This window comes from Watersipora subatra, chromosome 1 (genome assembly GCF_963576615.1).
Source record: "Watersipora subatra chromosome 1, tzWatSuba1.1, whole genome shotgun sequence".
NCBI classification, from domain to species: Eukaryota; Metazoa; Bryozoa; class Gymnolaemata; order Cheilostomatida; family Watersiporidae; genus Watersipora; species Watersipora subatra.
In genome coordinates, this window is record NC_088708.1 from 1,473,158 (window position 1) to 1,492,885 (window position 19,728).

General features: G+C 36.7%; 1 protein-coding gene across 1 annotated transcript in view; it reads right to left on the reverse strand.

The window, feature by feature from the left end:
• The window catches only part of LOC137410531 (DNA (cytosine-5)-methyltransferase PliMCI-like), a 33,879-nt gene extending 15,550 nt beyond the window's left edge, over positions 1-18,329 (reverse strand). The window contains exons 1-13 of the mRNA XM_068095961.1: positions 18,196-18,329; positions 7,935-7,983; positions 7,738-7,845; positions 6,172-6,301; positions 5,954-6,092; positions 5,604-5,789; positions 4,750-4,958; positions 4,167-4,318; positions 3,869-4,034; positions 3,497-3,627; positions 2,548-2,702; positions 2,277-2,390; positions 904-1,128 (exon numbers count right to left, since the gene is read on the reverse strand). Coding sequence (XP_067952062.1) covers positions 904-1,128; positions 2,277-2,390; positions 2,548-2,702; positions 3,497-3,627; positions 3,869-4,034; positions 4,167-4,318; positions 4,750-4,958; positions 5,604-5,789; positions 5,954-6,092; positions 6,172-6,301; positions 7,738-7,845; positions 7,935-7,983; positions 18,196-18,248 — 1,817 coding nt within the window. The 5' untranslated portion in view covers positions 18,249-18,329. The remainder of the gene's footprint in view (positions 1-903; positions 1,129-2,276; positions 2,391-2,547; positions 2,703-3,496; positions 3,628-3,868; positions 4,035-4,166; positions 4,319-4,749; positions 4,959-5,603; positions 5,790-5,953; positions 6,093-6,171; positions 6,302-7,737; positions 7,846-7,934; positions 7,984-18,195) is intronic.
• Between the last annotated feature and the right edge of the window lie 1,399 nt (positions 18,330-19,728).

Below are 19,728 nucleotides of genomic sequence, written 5' to 3' on the forward strand. Positions count from 1 at the left end.
ATAAAATTTTAACTGATGACAAAGTTGAGGTTTACTAAAATACATACCAAAATTTTGTTTTATGTACGTGTTTATTAAGCTAAATTCAGTTACTTTAGATTCAACATTTATGTTATACGTCTGTCTCAAAGGTAAGAACTCCCTACGGTAAGTACTGCACGTAGTACATTGTAATGTTACATTTCATTGCAGGCCATAACTACTAGATATACTAAAAGTTACTTTAGGTAACTATAGTTACTAAGGTTAACCTATTATTTTGCTATTAATTTTTAATATGTACAGTAATCATATAAAATTTTTGATGATTTTCACCAGGGGGTGTTTGCATTAAACCATTACTATAGGTTTCTATTATTACTCCTCTATAGGACATTTCCGCCTTACGATGCCAACACTGGAACGAATTGAAATCGCATGGAGAAGGTCCACTGTTATCGCATGTCTGCATAGGTCTAACTAACACCACTCATATGGCTCAGCTTGTCCTAAGCATGCTGAATAATGTCAGTTGCTGTTTATTTGAGCGCCGAGTTCGTTTTCAAACTAATTAAAAAAGTGCACCTACTGCAGCTTTGTTCACGATGATAGCTCTGTACGCCTTGTACCATCTCAAAAATGTATGTTAGTACAATATTTGGACTAAAAGTTTAGAGAAGCCATTTTTATAATGCCCAAAAAACAACCCAAATTTTTTATGTGATATTGATGTTTTAAATGTCGCCATACCTCTCTAACATATATGGTATGTGATATTAGCACCGAGCTGATCTGACCAAAATAATGCTTGGGAGGGAGGAGGCTGAAAGGGCTCCCAATAAGCGTCCACACTCGAGAATCAAGCCGAATGATTTGAATAAACAAAATCACTGAATTTTTACAGCATAAAAGCATTTGACTGACCTGAACCAATGAACGTGTATGTGCCCAGTGCCACCATTGTCCTTCCACATGTACTCTATTCGCCCGATATCATTTTCCTCCGGACAGTCGTCATCCGCTACCTCTACAAAGCTGCCCACACTATAAAGTTCTCCCCCTATCTCCACTTCAGCATAGTATTCCTTTGACTTGATCGTTTCCAATGGCTTGCCCTTGAATGTCACCGCACTACCCTTTGAGCTGGTTCTACAACAGAGAACATGTACAGACGATTCTCAATAGACTTAAACAAATGCTTGAAGCGCAACTGTGAGTGCTGGGTACATCATTGATGTGAAACAAAGAATATGATGGTGTAAAAGTCTATCTTGATATAAGGTCTCCTATACCTTACATGTATATCTTGAATATAATGGTGCCGAGTTAAATAATGTACTAGCCGGATATCCGGTGTTGCGCAAGTATTAAAAAACAGCTTATTAAAAAGTGATAGGTAATTTAGCTGTCATTAGCTAATTTGAGTAAGCTAGTATCTGTATTGCTAAACTTACTTATAAGAGCCGTGAGATCAAGCTTTGCTGACATTGCGCGTAATGCAGAGTCGCTATGCGTATGTTAACCGAGATAACTCATATCTGCCCAATGAATCCATTGCATCCTGTGTAGCTTAATAGGTTACCTTGTGGCCTTATGAACAGGAGCTTGCGAGGTCAAATCTTCTGCGATACAGATTTTTCATTGCTCGATTTAAATCAGCCATAGCTGAACAGACACCGAATGCGAAACTTTGAGATTAATATATAGATTACTTGATTGAGTAGGCCAGACAGGCCAAATCAATTTACGCAACAACATAACAACTCAACTTGAATGCGTTGAATTTAACATCATCATTTCGGTCTGTTAGTTAGATGACAATAACAGACTAGTTCTTATAGCTATAGTTCCCATGTTCACAGGTAAGATAGGAGAGTAATTACAAGCTGTGGGAGATATGAATAAATTCCTCAACTGCAAAAGTTCAAGCTTTTTTCTCATCAAACTCCAGTTAATTGATTGCCTATCAGAGAGCATACTATCTGTGTTGTTGGTTTGCACTACTACGGGATAGCATATAAATCATCGGTGCAGGAACTATTATGAGATGCCAATGTGAACATCCATTCATTCGAGCAGGGATACCTAACAAGTAGCCTAAGGGATAGCAACAGGGTGGAACAAGGAACTGTATACTGGTCAGATGGCCCCTGGGCAGCATGATTTGTCTCCCATGGTGGTCAGTATGAAGGAGCATCAGACTGCGTGTCCCGCTCCCTCATAGTGAGCAGCACTCATCACTCCAGCTTCGCACTCCTCCTGCTGAAATCCCTGCGTCAGACACCAGCACCACTTACTTGACTTTTCTTTTGGGTTTTGCAGCAGCTTGTTTTGCCTTTTTATCCATGTCATCCTCTTCCTCCTCATTGTCAGCAGGTGTATCACCCGCTTCCACAGCCATATTAGGGCATCTACAGCACATAAAAATTTATCGTTAGTCTTTACAACGAATTGGTTGTAGAGCCAAAGCTTGGCATGCTCAGCATTGAAGAGTTGAGAAGCCTGGTAATAGAACACATACAATTATACAGAATTAATAGCTGTTCTCTAGCCACTGCACCAACCGACCTGCGTAGCAGACACGCCTGTTTCGATCTCCCTTCTCCTCCAAACTTAACCATATTCTTACAATTGTTGCACTTGCCGCAATCGGGCTGGAGGCAAACCTCACACTGCCCGCACCGCCTGCGTCTAGCTTCGCTTACACTATCATCTATCTCTTCCTGTAATAACCACATAAGGATAGCGTTATTTGAGAAGCACATGTAACAGCCAGTCAGGCATGTCAAAGCGATCTTAGCCAGATACGACAAAGTATGGTACAGTGTTGTATAGTGAGGTACGATGAGGCCTGAAAAACAAGACCTTTGAGGGGATACCATGAGGGGAGTTTGAAGGAATAGCATGAGGGGAGTTTGAAGGGATATAGCATGAGAGTTTGAGGGGATATAGCATGAAGAGAGTTTGAGGGAATAGCATGAGGGGAGTTTGAGGGAATAGCATGAAGGGAGTTTGAGGGAATAGCATGAGGGGAATTTGAGGGAATACCATGAAGGGAGTAATAGCATGAGGGGAGTAATAACATGATGGGAGTTTGAGGTAATAGCATGAAGGGAGTTTGAGGGAATATCATGAGCGGAGTTTGAGGGAATATCATGAGCGGAGTTTGAGGGAATATCATGAGCGGAGTTTGAGGGAATATCATGAGGGGAATTTGAGGGAATACCATGAAGGGGGTAATAGCATGAGGGGAGTAATAACATGATGGGAGTTTGAGGTAATAGCATGAAGGGAGTTTGAGGGAATATCATGAGCGGAGTTTGAGGGAATATCATGAGTGGAGTTTGAGGGAATATCATGAGGGGAATTTGAGGGAATACCATGAAGGGAGTTTGAGGGAATAGCATGAGGGGAGTTTGAGGGGATACCATGAGGGGATACCATGAAGGGAGTTTGAGGGAATACCATGAAGGGAGTTTGAGGGAGTAGCATGATGGGAGTTTGGGAATGCACTTACACCAAAAATCTGGTTGAAAACACTCGTGACAAGGGGCGTCGTAGTGGCATAAGTCATTGTAGCATGGCCTTTGTCTTTCTTTACGGCTTTAACCATCCTTGACCTTTTTATTTTGATACCCAGGGTTACACCTACAATATGTCAGTATCCTATTGCAGCGCACATGACATTCGACTCTTTAAGACAGTCAGGATACCACAGCAACAGCAAATATGTTTGAAATTTTAAACCAAGCTGTTCTTTCGGACAAGTTTTTCAATGCAGCAAATGTCTGCATAATTCATAAAAAAACGTGTAGCGCTTTCATGTTGTTTTATCTTGATTAAAATTTTGTAATGAGCGATCAAAAATGTTACAAATAGATAGATCTACCTGCCAATTTGACGAGAGAACGAATGCAGGGAGTGCTGATGATGAGGTCCTCATCAGCGTCAGCCCCCATGTCAAAGCTCTGTACTTGGTCACAAATGAACTGGGAGTGCCTAATGAGAGTGTCCTCAGTAAGAGGACATGTAACGCCCTCTGGAAGTGCAGCGCCCTAAAAATAGTCGACCCACATGTACTTCACACGCCTCCAAGACTGCATTAAACCTCACAGCACCAATTTCATCATCTGCTCCAGTACATAAAAATGCAATGGTAAGCCTTCATTCTAGCAATGACTAGCTACCTCTAGTCTCTGCAAGAGGTCCTCGTAAGAGGCCGAGTTGTTCTCTATGAGAAATGAGATCACAAGATTGCTCATGAATGTTTTCTCCTTCACAACTCGCATGTAGCCCGAGTACTCCTCACTTGCCTCCATAAGGAAATATTCAGCAAACGCTAAAAGCAAGAGAGTGTAGAGTAGGGCCAACAAGAGGATCAGAAGCAAGAGCGTAGCAGACGTTAGAAAAGGCGCATCTGTTATTGTTGACATATAGAAAGGTAAGAACACTTTCAAGAATGGTTGCGCAAATATTGATTGCTAGTTCATCCCAACTGGTTGTTCAACACCCATAGGTGATGTAAGATAAGTAAAGGCATGTGGATGGGTGCTTGAATGAATATATGGACAGGAGTTGACATTAAAACATTCAAATTAAGGTTGAAATAAAATTTATGTGGGCAAAAATCGAAGTGGACCTGTCTGGGAAGGTATCGAAATAAACATGGGGGGGGGAAGAGTTGAAATGGACAAGAGTGAAAAGAGGTTGCATCAATGCGCAGAGAAAATAAGCGTGTGCAAGTGATTGAGAAGTGCAAACTTAACTGACCCGTGCTGAAGCCTATCACAGGGAAGTGGCCATCGAAACCATGGACAAACCATTCATTGATGGGTCCCATTTCTTCAGTCGGTATTCCTCCCTCACTTCCAGTCTCCTCTGCATATATTGGCTTGACATGGCCACAGAAATACAGCTCTTTATTTTTCTCAATAAGTCCGTCATCAAAAGCGCACAGATGACCACATTTGGCATAAACGCTGTTGGGCAGGGAACATCTCAGTTATTATCAGTGAAAACCAGGAATTCCATGCGGACAGCAAGGTTGTCACCAACAGATATCAATGGACTAACAATATGACCTGACTTGACAAAGACTGCTCATTTAAGAGGTCAAACAGTGAGGTCAAACAGTTCTCGCATGTTTTAGATGTAGTTTGTCTGAGCATTGTACATAGCTAATTTAATCATACTAGCCCATGGCCTAAAGTACTATCGTAGATTTCAGTAAAGGAAATAGCTAGCAACTTGTAATACTCCTAGCATAAATAGTCAGGGCATTACATACGACTAGGAATGATAAATAAACAACAGCAATCGATGAAAACATGGACGCATCTATTAAATTATCCTCACCGCATTCAAATTGTGCATGTGTTATCATTAGCTGCACACCTATTAAAAGTCAAAAAACCTAATCTGGAACATCTATATCAGATTAGACCAGACTAAGAAAGTGTGATATAAGGTGGAGTTGTACTACCGGAATGCTCAAAGAAATAATAGAAGCTCACTTAACCCCTTTGAACCACTGCTAGAGATAATATAAGCTCACCTAAACCCTACAATTCACTGCTAGAGATGATGCAAGCTCAACTAACCCCTACGATTCAATGCAAGCTCACCTAAACCCTGTAATTTTGTGTTGGACTCGCTCATCAGTCATGGCTGAGCTGTCATCCTCATAGATGTTGAGATCAGGGTTGGTGAGGGTGATATACTCAGCAGTTGCTCCCTTCAACTTGCTCACAGTCACTAACTCATCGTCAATGTACTGCCGACAGTCTGGACACCGCTTGAGTGAGCTATGGCTACAGGTAGTCAGTGATAATACCTAGTTGCAATCTTACTAGTAACAACGTATTTGCTGATTCATGCAAAGCAGCGTGGCAACCTTGTCTAAAGCCCATAGAAATATAAGACATACCATTTGAACTCCTACGAAACTAACGAAAACAAAAGTAATTGTCCTTACCTAAGATCCGTCTCAGTTTTGATCTTTTTCTCTGCACTGTCCTCAACGGAAGAACTTTTCCTCTTGGCTGCCATTGAAGCAAATAAAGAGGTTATGGATTGTTGACCTTTAGTCTTTGCCGCCCGACTTGGGACAGGTTCTACAATACATACAAGACTTGAAACCAACCAATTGGCTATCCATACCCATGTTCATGAATCACCGTAGCACAAACTTACCTTTTCCGTTTACCTTTATCTTGTGTTTCTTTTCAACTTTTATGGAGTTGTTTTCTTTCTCCCCATCGCTCGAGGTCTCGCGAGGCTCATAACAAGAGATGATCCCTCGCACTCGTCTCGTGAATTCCTCCTGCACGCATGATGCAATCAATTCAGACATCAATAGAAAGATTTATTAATATATCGGAAGGAAACAATAGAGCACACACTGCAAAAATTAGCAGTTAGTATCTACTGCGCAACTTCGAACCAGCACATACACAAAAAAAAATTTTTTTTGGAATGTTGCTATTGACTATCTTTTCCTTTTTTGATAAACTGTAGCCAATTAGTGCGATGACCAAAATGTAACGGGTGAAATGTCATTTTGTTATAACATTTTTGAAAGATTGTGTCATGGTGCTATAAGGATATGAGTGAAAGCTTTTGCCCTTTTTGTTGTTGAAACTGCCAGATGACACGCAGCTAAATATTGCTATGCCCAGTTCTAATAGGCACTATGGGCAGAACTACACGGAAAGCCCATCTAACTGGCTGGCCATGCATGAGCCAAATTTCAACAAACACTAAAAGGTGCTTTCAGGCTAGATGTCAAGGCTGTTGCTATGCATTGTAAACAACCTAGCCATAGCATTAAAGGCACATTGCACTAAGGTAAATGTTGAAGAAAGACTTTCAGACTAGTCACCTTCAAGACATCTTCATCTTGAATTGAAAACATGTATTATATGCGAATAGAGTTCATTCCAGATATGCAGAGGCAGCCAGCCAAATGATGACAACAACCTCCAAATTCTCATGAACCAATAATGCTATCAGATCGAACCCAATATATTGCTGCAGCAGAACTGCACCAAGAGAATTCTCTTCTTTTACTCTTCCAAATATTTCGGCAAGCTTTGCTGCGCAACCATGTTGGTCTGCAACACCCCAATGCCTATGAAATGGATAATCACTAGATACTTGGCCTGACAACCAACTTCACAATCGCTAGATTTGTCACCAAATGGTGTGGCCTGATTATTTAGTAATCTTGCCTCCAAAGGAGTCTCCAAGGAGATATCCAGTTGGCCTGCAACTCCCGAAGGTCTGTGGAGCAGATACCCCTCAACTGCTATAGCCTGACTATCTAGCAATCTAGCTTCTGATAGAGACCATGATAACTCGTCCAACAATGTGTATTTCTTTATACACTGCGATATCAACTACGAGTTCAGTGAGAAAGTTTTCTCAGAATTTACCAAACGTATGGATAGACACCAAAACACACCACAAACTTGAAATATATGTTCATGATCCTCACACTTTGCAGTTTGACATAATATAAACATCCGTGGCACATAACTGAAATAGATCTAAAGCAATATATATTTGAGCCTTACACAATTCAGCGTAATCCATTTACAGCAAACAACAAGAGAAGTGGCATGTAACATAAGCGAGAGGAGAGAAACCCAATAATGGTTATTATTGGAAGGTTGACCATCACAATATGCGATACCAGTCATTGATAATTCATCAACCTTTTACCACGGTTACACAAATAATGATAACTTTAATACTTACCTTATCTATGACTTTTTGCTTATTCTTTGCTTTCACCTCACTAAGTTTCTCCAAGATAGATTCAGGTAAGAAGTCATCAAGCTCACCCAGCATATGATTGATATAGTTCTAAACAGATAATGCACAGGACTTTACCAATGATCCTGCATTATTATTATGAGTTATAAAAGAATTAAAAATGGATTATTATCGCCTACCTTTTGACTGGTCTTCCCATTCTTCAAGTCATTGTATAGACCAGCCAGCCTACAGTGAGAGAGACACCCAATTATATCTGATCAGCTTATTGAATATTTCGACAAACAAACTTATAATAAATGAACTGTCTTTCTAGTGGGCGTACTCATTCAATTTGGTTATTTCAATGCAAGCAGTGAACTCATGAGGAAACAGCTTAGAGAAAACAATGATTGCAATAGTATTAAAAAATGACTATTATCTATAGTTTACCAACATACTTCTCACTGGCAATATACCAGTATCTGTTTGCTATTTTCTAACAATCATGTTATCAATCGCGATAAATGAAAGGTTATTCACAAAAACTTGAAACAAGTACCCATGAGACACCAGGCAAACACATAGAGCATCAGAGCCAGTCTTCAGTACGGCGCAAGAGCCGCTTGAACCCTTTTCATGTTTGTGCAGAAAAGCTCGGACAAGCACCTGCCACCATGGAACCCAAAGAGGTCCCAACATGTAAGGGGCAAGAGCCAGGAAGCAGGAGACAAAGGCCGAGTGTAATGACGAGTTGAAGCTGGCAGAGACCTCCACCAACCTTGTCTTAAGCAAAGAACTCAAGACCCGGCTGCAGTAGCTCTAGAGGAGATAGGAGCAACAATGAAACGATATTCCGGGAGAACCAGACCATCCAGCTTATTTATCAATGGCCCGGCTACCAAACTCACAAAACAAGCTCGTGAAGCCACTCAAGATAACCCCAGGCCAGCTCAGCCACCGGGCTGGTATGGGGAGTAGAAGATGGTGGCCCTGACACCCAACGGCGGAGAAGGAGACCATCTTGTCCAGGCTGCCACGTCGAATAACACCTTGTTGGTACTCGGCCTTTCACCAATCGACCGGGAACAGAACATGATGCGAGAAGTCTAGAGTACAAGATCGGCAACACCAACCCTATGTGCGGCTGGCTATCCCACTTCCGACGAGTCATTAGGAACGACGATTTTCATAATGGAGGAGTGTGTAGTGGCAGTAAGTCAGATACTAACATCGAGCGTTCCAGCTAAAAGGCCCCAAAGTAGTGGCATGCCTTATAAGCTGAGCAATTGCGTAATAGCCAGCTCGGCTAACGGAATAAGTTGGCAAGGTCAGGGCTGCCCAAGCTTTTATGTACAAAGAACTCGGCTAGGCTAAACCAGCCACAATATGGCTTATATACTAAAGCCAAGTCACGTAGGTAAGACCAACCAAAAGTAAAGGAGGCGGAAGCCAAGCAAAAGAAGAATAATATACATGTACAAGGAGGCCAGATGAGCCAAGAAAGTCGGAGATCGCTGGCAATCTCTCGCATGCTGTTCTTTATAATGGGCACGTATTGTATGCCAGGGTTGGTTTGATATACATCACTTGATATACATCGTCGATAGATATATTTTTGGGTAAAAAAACGATATTTTTGAAAAATATCCATTTTATCATTCCGTTTTCATCTTACAACTATAATTGCGTACAGTCAAAAATGCTAAAAACCATCTAAAATCATCAAATACTTGCATAGGGGCCTGCCTATTAGGCTTACCCAACACAGACGAACAAAGACAGCCAGACTAAGGTGGTGACATTGGCTAGACCAATACAGTGCACCCTCGAGATACGATTACCCTGATATACGATTTTTTTACCTTACGAAGTCAAACATTGTGATATCTTCACCTCGCTATACGAATTTTATTTCACCATACGATTTTGAGAAAAGTTTCGCCCGAGTTAAAATTTGGCGGTGGGTGAGCTCATAAAGCACGTCCAAATAAAAAAGACACCGAAATATAGTTTGGCAAAAAACATTTTCAGAAAGTTTAAAAGAGACGATGATCGACTTCGCTCATGTCAGCATTCCGCGTGGAAAATTTCGTGTAAAATACACAAGCGAGAGCAAATATTCATTTTTAGCGTTATTATATATTTTACTATAAACTTTTAAGTCAGCATACGTATATAACAGCATACTACAAGTATCTACATTTAATTCGTTAGCTATGGAATCTGAGACCGATACAAACGTTACAAAACGAAGGAAAAATGATTTCTATGTCAACAAAGTCGAATGTCATAAATAAGAAGGCACCCGTATTATTAACATTGTCAAGGAATATGATCGCAATCAATCAGCATTTGCAATTATTATTAAAACAAGAACTCCATTAAAGCAAGCACAAGAGCTTACGACTGAAGATTTGAAGGAGCTAGGTCATGCACGCGATCAGCTTGTAAAAGGAGCAACCATTTAGTAAAGGCGAGGAAGTAGAAGATACAGAAAATCCCACATTGGCAGAAATATTTTAAGTGTTTAATTTACTGATGTGGACTGGTACATTAAAACAATGCATGTATAATATATATTATTTATTTCTTGTGTGGAATGTTTTTCATATTTTATTTGTTTCCTTTTGATTTTATGTTTTGATTTCTTGTTTAACCATGTCTTTGCAGATGGGCTTGTTATCTCCTACGTGAATACAATTCATCGTATGTATGTAACTCATATAACTAGCTACTCAAGATAGTTGACGCATTTATATTACTTTCTGAAACTTGTTAAAGCCCTTTCCTCTAGGGTATAAATACGTACAAACTTTGTACGTATGGTTACATTGATTATTGTGCACATTTCATCAGGGTTGGAAAAAACCACGGTTTTTATGAAAAAACCAGGTTTTTTGGTTTAAACCGGTTTTTATGGTTTAAACCGGTTTTTTATGGTTTAAACAAGTTTTTATAATTTTACCAAGGTTTGTGCAATTTTAAGTCTAATTAACATCACTTACTATAGCTGCATGATTGAGTATTGAACATACATATGTGGAATCATCTGTTAAAGATGGTACCGTGGGAGATGTTATGGGAAAAAAGAGAGAAAACGTATGGAAATTTCAGAATGAGTCTTAAATCAAACATGATCGATGAAATACAGAGCAGAAATCTTATAACATAAAGTGAATATTTTACATACAGCTCTATGTATAAGTAGGAACTTTAATCCCTGTGATTAGTCATGTGGTAGTGTAGAGCAGAGCAATAATGCAGATGCATTGCTAGTGTTTGGAGCAGTGGCAGATGACTCAACTTCTATCACCTGAATATTAGCATCACTGTCTAAATTGGTGTTTTCAGCTTGACATTTTGCTACGTGAGCTTCAAGTCTATCTGCGTGACCTCGCATTACGACAGCACACCTATTACGTTTTGCCTTAAAACCTTTGCCTTTCAAAACTTGTCAAAACACAACAAACTTGATAAACTGAATTCTATCAATCCAACGACTTTGGCTTGTGCCCAATAAATGAAATATCAGTTTGCAAACTTGAAGCTTTTGCCTAAAAGGATTTTATTGTTGTAATTTCTAATTATAAGTAATCCTTTCTCACTGGCCAGACTTGAGAAAATATTCATTCATTATTAGAGACGATGATTGGATTAGTATATTTCACACAGTTTTTATATTTCACCAGTAAAGAGATCATCATATCACTTGATAAAAGTAATTGAAAATGAAATTCACTAATTCATTGTTGTGCTAGGATTTTATGTAGTTTCAACTTAAGCTCTGCCATCAATTTACTACTGTGTCCTAAATAAACTTCCACAGCTGATAATTACATATAATTGCATTTCTACAACACCTGAACCACTAGGAGCTTAAAATATGCTTTTCACAAAAAATAATGAATAAAACCGGTTTTTTCGGGCTGGTTTAAACCAAGCCAACCCTGCATTTCATACAAAAAAACTACTGTAGCACCTTTTCTGGATCCTTCTACAAGCTTTAGCTAGCTAGCAGTTTTCTGCATTGCACCAGCATTTTTTTTCTTTTAAACCAGAAGAAAAATTGGACAGGACTAGACAACCTTCTTTAGCCTGCTAAAAATTCCATTTTATTACGTATTAAATTAATCTTCAAGTGTACGGCAACATAATTAACATTGATACGTTTTTGCCTTCTCTCTGCTTTATTCGACACATGTATCCATAGAGTTATCTCCCCCTAAAGTGATAACTACACGAGCGTTTCCGGTGCCAACAAGGAGCGTTTAGGCCACGCCTCTTTTTTGTGCTAGTCAGTCGTAGTGATTGACTAGATCAATAACATCAGCCATGAGAAGGGTTAAACAAGGATCATGAATTCCAGTTGAGATAGTAATTAATGCTCATATTAAAAAAATGATGATTATAGTTTATTACTTTAATATATGCTTATTATTTAAAGCAATTCAATACCTACCAGGGATTGCTAAACATATTATGGAAATGTTTACTTTTTCATTTCCATAAACATAAATATTTCCATAATTTTAGGGAAATGGATATGGAAATTTTATTTTACAAGTATGAAAATAGTATGAAAATGGAAATAATATGGAAATGAATTATGGAAATGCTATGGAAATGGAAATAATATGGAAATTAATTGTGGAAATGGAATTAATATGGAAATGAATTATGGAACTTTTATGGAAATGGAAATAATATGGAAATGAATTATGGAAATAATATGGAAATACTATGGAAATGAAGTAGGGAAATGGAATTAATATGGAAATGAATTATGGAAATGGAAATAATATGGAAATGAATTATGGAAATGGAATTAATATGGAAATGTATTATGGAAATGGAAATAATATGGAAATGGAAATAATATGGAAATGGAAATAATATGGAAATGAATTATGAAAATGGAATTAATATGGAAATGAATTATGGAAATGGAAATAATATGAAAATGGAAATAATATGGAAATGAATTATGGAAATGGAATTAATATGGAAATGAATTATGGAACTTTTATGGAAATGGAAATAATATGGAAATGAATTATGGAAATGGTAATAATATGGAAATGGAAATACTATGGGAATGAAGCAGGAAAATGGAATTAATATGGAAATGAATTATGGAAATAGAAATAATATGGAAATGAGTTATGGAAATGGAATTAATATGGAAATGAATTATGGAAATGGAAATAATATGGAAATGGAAATAATATGGAAATGAATTATGGAAATGGAATTAATATGGAAATGAATTATGGAACTTTTATGGAAATGGAAATAATATGGAAATGAATTATGGAAATGGAAATAATATGGAAATGGAAATAATATGGAAATGAATTATGGAAATGGAATTAATATGGAAATGAATTATGGAACTTTTATGGAAATGGAAGTAATATGGAAAAGAATTATGGAAATAGAAATAATATGGAAATGAATTATGGAAATGGAAATAATATGGAAATGAATTATGGAAATGTTATGGAAATGGAAATAATATGGAAATGAACTATGAAAATGGAAATTGTGACATACACGTAATCCCTGATACCTACATGACTTGCCAAGGCACTGAATAGATAGTGAGTGAAAGTGAAGGTAATGCAAGCAGTTACTCATAGATAACATACATAGTCATACTGGGGTTGTATTCCATTGGTGTGATGGGAAGCTAATCAACTGCCATCAACTATGAGCTGTACTACCCGGTGTTGCCCGAGTAATAAAAAAGTATTTGGACAGAAAATTTATTTTTATATAACATTTACTATTCTAACTTTTAAACTTCATATCATGAGAAAATATTTTTAAGCAGTTTAAATGAATTAAGAGGAAAAAGAAAACAACTCTAAAGGTTTGCAAGCTTTTTCAAACAACTACAACTTTTAAATTTCATATCATGAAAGAAGTGTTTTGTTGAAATAAATTAGGAAAAAAAAAACAAACTGTAAATGTGTTTAAATGTAAAATAATTAGCAAGTAATGGCTAAATATAATCTGTTTAGCTATGATTACAATGAAAAATTACTTAATAAATAAGGTAATAAAAAAGTCTATTTTATTTTTATATAATTATAGTTAGTAGAATTAAGTATAATTTATTTTTATTTAACATATAACAACATTTACCACTTTAACTTTCAAACTACATATTATGAAAAGTGTTTTGTGTAATTGAAATAAATGAAGAGAAGAGAGAAAATAAAAACGACTGTAAATGTTTTCAAGCTTTTTCAAACAACTACCACTTTTAAACTTCATATCATGAAAGAAGTTTTTTGTTAAAATGAATTAAGAAGAAAAATGAAACAGCAAATGTGTTTAAATGTAAAATAATTAGCAAGTAATGCTAAATATAATCTGTTTAGCTATGATTACAATAAAAAATTATTGTAATCATAGCTAATTTTTATTACTTTATTAAATAAATAAAGTAATTCACAACTACTTTTTATTACTTTATTTAATAAATAAAGTAATAAAAAGTCTATTTTATTTTTAAATAATTATAATTTAGTATAATTAAGTATAATTTATTTTTATCTAACATATAACAACATTTGCCACTCTAACTTTCAAACTTTTTGCTTGCTTACATCAAGCAAAGATGTCCACTAACTAGTGGACATCTTTGCTTCAAGCTAGTCTATGTATTTGATTGATATGTATTGAAATCTAATATTACATGCAAGGGCTGTTTGTGAACTGAGGTGACAATGAATCACTCTATCACCATACAATGTCAATACTTTCAGTTGATGGTAGTCGATTAGCTTCCCATCACACCAATGTAATACAACCCCAGTATGACTATCTATCTTATCTATGAATAACCAATGATATACAGCCCCTCATGTGTGGGGGCTGTATATCATTGGAGTAACTGATTGCATTAACTCGCTTACTTAACACCATCTATTCAGTGCCTTTGCAATGCATGTAGGTATTGAATTGCTTTAAATAATAAGCATATATTAGAGTAATAAACTATAATCATCATTTCTTTAATATGAGCAATAATTACTATCTTAACTGGGAATTCATGATCATTCTCATGGCTGACGTTATTGTTCTGTCGATCACTACGATTGACTAGCACAAAAAAGGGGCGTGGCCTAAACGCTCCTTGTTGGCAACGGAAACGCTCGTGTTGTTGAATGCACAGTTATCACTCTAGGGGGAGAAAACTCTATGCATGTATCAGCTAAAGTCACGTTACTCCAAAGGTATGTACGTCCTGTATAGTAAATAAAATTTCATTTTTTCTTTTCAGTAGCTATTAAATGATCAGGTGTGTGAAAGGCCTCTTTCGATAACTGCATCGCTCGGCCTTTCTTTGAAATTCTGGTTGAAAAAGGTTTCAACCAGACACGCTAAATTTTATAATGAAAGTGAAGACAGAAACTTATGAAAGATAAAATTTCGTGATAACAGTTTAAATTCATTGAAATATTTCAAAATACATACTAAAACTTGGTTTTAAAGGTGAGTTTGGAAAACTTATTTGAAATGAATTCAACGTTTATGTTATGCGTACCTTTTGAAGGTAGAAACTTGTTACCGTACGATCTGCATTTGGTACACAGATTACAATTTTACAGTATTGCAGATTATAATCACTAGATGCACTTAATACAATGCAGCTACTGTAGGTAACTATAGTTACTAAAGTTAACATACTATTTTGTTACTAATTTTCAACATGTACAGCATTTTTATAAAATTTTGGTCGATTGTTACCTTCTTTTTTTCCCGTTGTATAATTACAATGGTTTCTATACCCGGACATACGATTTTTTCGCCATACGATGCCAGCCTTGGAACGGATTAACATCGTATCTCGAGGGTGCACTGTAAATTAGTGTTTGAACTGAGAAGAGTTTCAGATCTAAAATGTATTCCTTCATCCCTGTACAGTAATACTTCAACTTACGAGTGCTCCAACGTACGAGAAACTTGAGATACGAGCCAGCTTTTAAGCAAGTTTTAGCACTAACATACGAGCCATGTTTGAGATACGAGCACGCGAGTCAGTTGCCAAGTATGCCGGAGGTGTTTTATGACAACAGCATCAATCTGTATTTTTCAACTGCTCAGGTTATACTTTTGTCCCGTGTTTTTGTGCGTGCTTTTCAGTGCATAATTATGTGAATTCAAAGTACTGTGCGTAGTTTGCCAGTAAAATGAAAAATAATGCAAAGAAAAAGCAAGTGATAACAATTGATATTAAACGGAAAATTATGCGAAATATGTATGCGTGATTGAGCTAGCTTAGCAATATGACAGAAATACATCCACAATTATCAAACAGAAGGATTATATTCAGGGCATTTAGTTCACAAAAGGACTAACCATAGTCTCTAAACGGCGCAGCGATCTTCACGACCGCTGATGGAGAGACCGCTCAGGCATTGGAAAAAAGATAAACAATTGGCCGGTGACTGCGTAACTGAAACGACGCTATTTGAAAAGGTCGGTGCTATCTATCAAAACTATAAAAATAGACATTCGGACAAGTTGGCTAGTGGTCGTGCATTAAACCTTTGTGACGACACCTGTGTTCGTCCTAATCGCAACATGTTGAAAGGGCGACAAAGGCAAACGTCCTTAGATAGGTTCATCTTAAAACGGCTGGCTAGTCGTGAAAGCGAAACAAAGGAAAAATTAGCTAACCAGCGAGAAACTTCAAACTATGAACGCCGAAGAAATTTTAATTACGTTAAGTTAAAAATGAAAGTTTGCTTTTAGATTTGCTTCTAAGTTTTAGTCTAAGTCTTTTAAGACTTTGATAAAATCCAAATTTATCAAAGTCAACTGTTGTAATGAAGGATAACTTATATCTCCCTCTCTGGCAAATGCTAGCATTAGCTGCTATTGTATGTATTTAATTTTACATTTTAATTTATCACATTTCCTTGCATTATTTTTTATTTGTTGCTTTTAGAAAGCGTGTGGTAAGTTAGGACAATAACCAACATGTTCTTTCTGTTACAATATCTTGTATTGAGTGTTTTATTTGCATTTTTAGAGTATGGAAACCAATCAATATATATTTAATTGTTCTATATATAAATAAATTGCACCAACATGCGAGTAAATTGACATACGAGCTCAGTCTCGGAACGCATTAAGCTCGTAAGTCGAAGTATGACTGTACTATCTCCCTAATCTGATTATCTCATCTCATGTTAAAATGTTCTGTTATTGCCTTATTGGGAGACCAGCCTGCTGAAAACCCTTTTAACTTCATAATCTATGATTTTGAATTGAACAATCTGACACCCAGAAACAAAATTGTAAGCACATTACACTGACTCACTGAGATGACAGAGTAACTCATCTCATCATTTTCTGTAAAAATCTTTCAACGAATAGCTTTAAAGGATTCTGGCTCAGTGTAAAATCTATAAATATGATGATATAACTCTGACTGCTAGTGTTTAGTGTGTGTTTTCTGTATGTGGACTGGTTCACAGCGAGTTTAGAAATTTTCCCGGTGTGGTGAAGGCTGGCAAGCTGGTGTTTGTTTACAAATACCTAAACTAGACAAGAGTAGGACATTAGAACATGCTTACACTATCATAGTGTGTATTTAATATTTGCACTATTTTGTTTGCACTTTGCATTCATGTCATGATTTCCAATCCAATATTTGACGAACATTTTCATATTTATAAATATTATTATTATACTAGGCTTACAATAAATCAAGTTTTTGGTATTAAACATTGCTGACTGGTCCCATACAACCTATAAAGTACATAAATCACAATGTAAACACCATACAAGTTCAACCTAGCTTCAAATTTTTATCAAAGATGTCATTTGTTTCAAAAATGTCAGATATCAAAAATATCAATAAATATCATGATATATATCAGTGATATGATATTTTTGCCGACCCTGGTGTATGCATGTATTTATATGTATATGTTTATGCAGAATATATATCTATTCTATTGCCTCAACACTGAGTGTTTTTGTTTGACTTATCAATCTTGTGGAGAGTAAAGGGCTAGGCAGAGTCCTTCACAGTTTCATTATCAGACATGGAAAAATGGAAATATGTCACTGAATAATGCACTGTTCTTCTGGTAGTGTAGCTTTCCACAGAATGATACAACAACTCTGCTAATTCGTCCTGAACAATTCTTAGATTCATCGATCTCAGATTGCACCTCCTACCAGTTAGTTGGTCTTCCCAAAACGGCTTCAGACATGTTTTATCAGCATATGGTTAAATCAACCCACAGACAGTCGGCTCATTGAGGCAGGCAAAGAACAAGGTTACTAATATACAAAAATAGTCTTGTGAGCCTGTTATAATAAAAAAACTAATTCATAGCTCACATAAAATTGATGTTATCGCGACAAGCGTTTAATAAAACGGGCTATAGAGTATTTAGCATTCATCAAAGATGATATACATATTTGCAGCACCTTTTCTGTGTTGATGATGGCAAAAGATCATAGCTTTCAATAGATTCTGGCATTGTCTATAATAAGCAAATTGCTGTTTTGACTAAAACAAGAGTATCACACTGCCAAATTTTCTTGTCCCGCGTTCGGCGAAGTGACTATTTACCCGCCAGAGCTTCCCCAATCAAAGCCAATGTTTGACTCACGTGACTGCGAGACTTTGTTAGCAAGAGATCCTAAATTAAACTTCCGATTGAAATACAAGGCCATCCTGTATCTCGTGTTAGTAATCGATCACTGGTTACAACAACCACTCCACTTCAGTTATAATTAGCTATAAGATAAAGAAGAGCAGCTGTCACTGACATTCAGTCAGGGTGAATATAAAACCACAGTCGTACATCTCAATATAGCTTGAAACTGATTGTTATTTACACTGTCATTGGGCAGTGAAGGTTGTTTGCAAAATTTCAAAAAAAAATTGAGCTATATTGATGTAATGGAGAGGTTGTAAAATGATCTAGACTCGAACGGATGCGCTGTTTGCTCATTTTGCAGTAGCATTTGCTGGTAGATGCGTTTATTTTCTCAATTAGTGTTTTAGTGAAATTAACTGAAATAACTAAAATTCTGTTTGAGGATAGTTGAGTTCTTGCAAATGAAAGGTATTTTGTTTTGCTAAAAAGCAGTGGCAATTATTGAATTGATATAATTTAAATTCTATTATATAGTAAAACTGCGGGTATGACGGCTACTTCGTTATTTTGATTAAGCTGTGACCTTAAGAGTATGTCAAAGATGATCAGCACGTTTATTTTGCAAGACGCCCTAGTTACAATAAAGCCAAAAAATACAACTGCATTATGTTGTTAACTGAAGTTAATGTGAAATGAGAAGGAACTACCACTGGTTCATCAATCTATGGCCATCACCATGTCTAGTCTGATAGATGCATGCTAACATGGAAGCTTAACCAATGTATCACCAAAGCTTCCTTTCAAAGATCATTCAGAATGTGCAAACCATCAGTCTCTTACCTCTTCTTCTTTCGAACTAAAGCAGATGCAAGGGGTGTGACTTTTACATTTGAGTTATTAGCCAGCATTTAATAGTTATGTCATGCTAGAGATTACGACTAGAGTTAGTGTCAGTGCGGTAGAGGTGTTAGCTTAAAGGTTGACTTGCAACAAAATTCACATTACAGTTATTTGATATGAAAAGATTCACCATGTCTTACTCTGTTGTGTTGTAGGTGCAAAATATGTGAAAATGTGATTACAAGCTCTTAAAAGCTCAAAAACGAACAGTTAATCGCAGCCACACGAGACCGCCGTAGTTTGGATTCGTTTTCCAAAACGGCTCAAATGTGATGTAGTTGTGAGAGATGGTTTCTGTTTACACTTTCATGCAACCTTATTCGTCAAAAGATTTTCACAAATATACTTCACGCATTCAATAAAACCATGTCTATTGTTCTTACGCGTCTGTTTTATCGTCATTGTAATGCTGTCACTTTTAGCACTGATATCTTATAACTTACTGTAAAAATTTGTT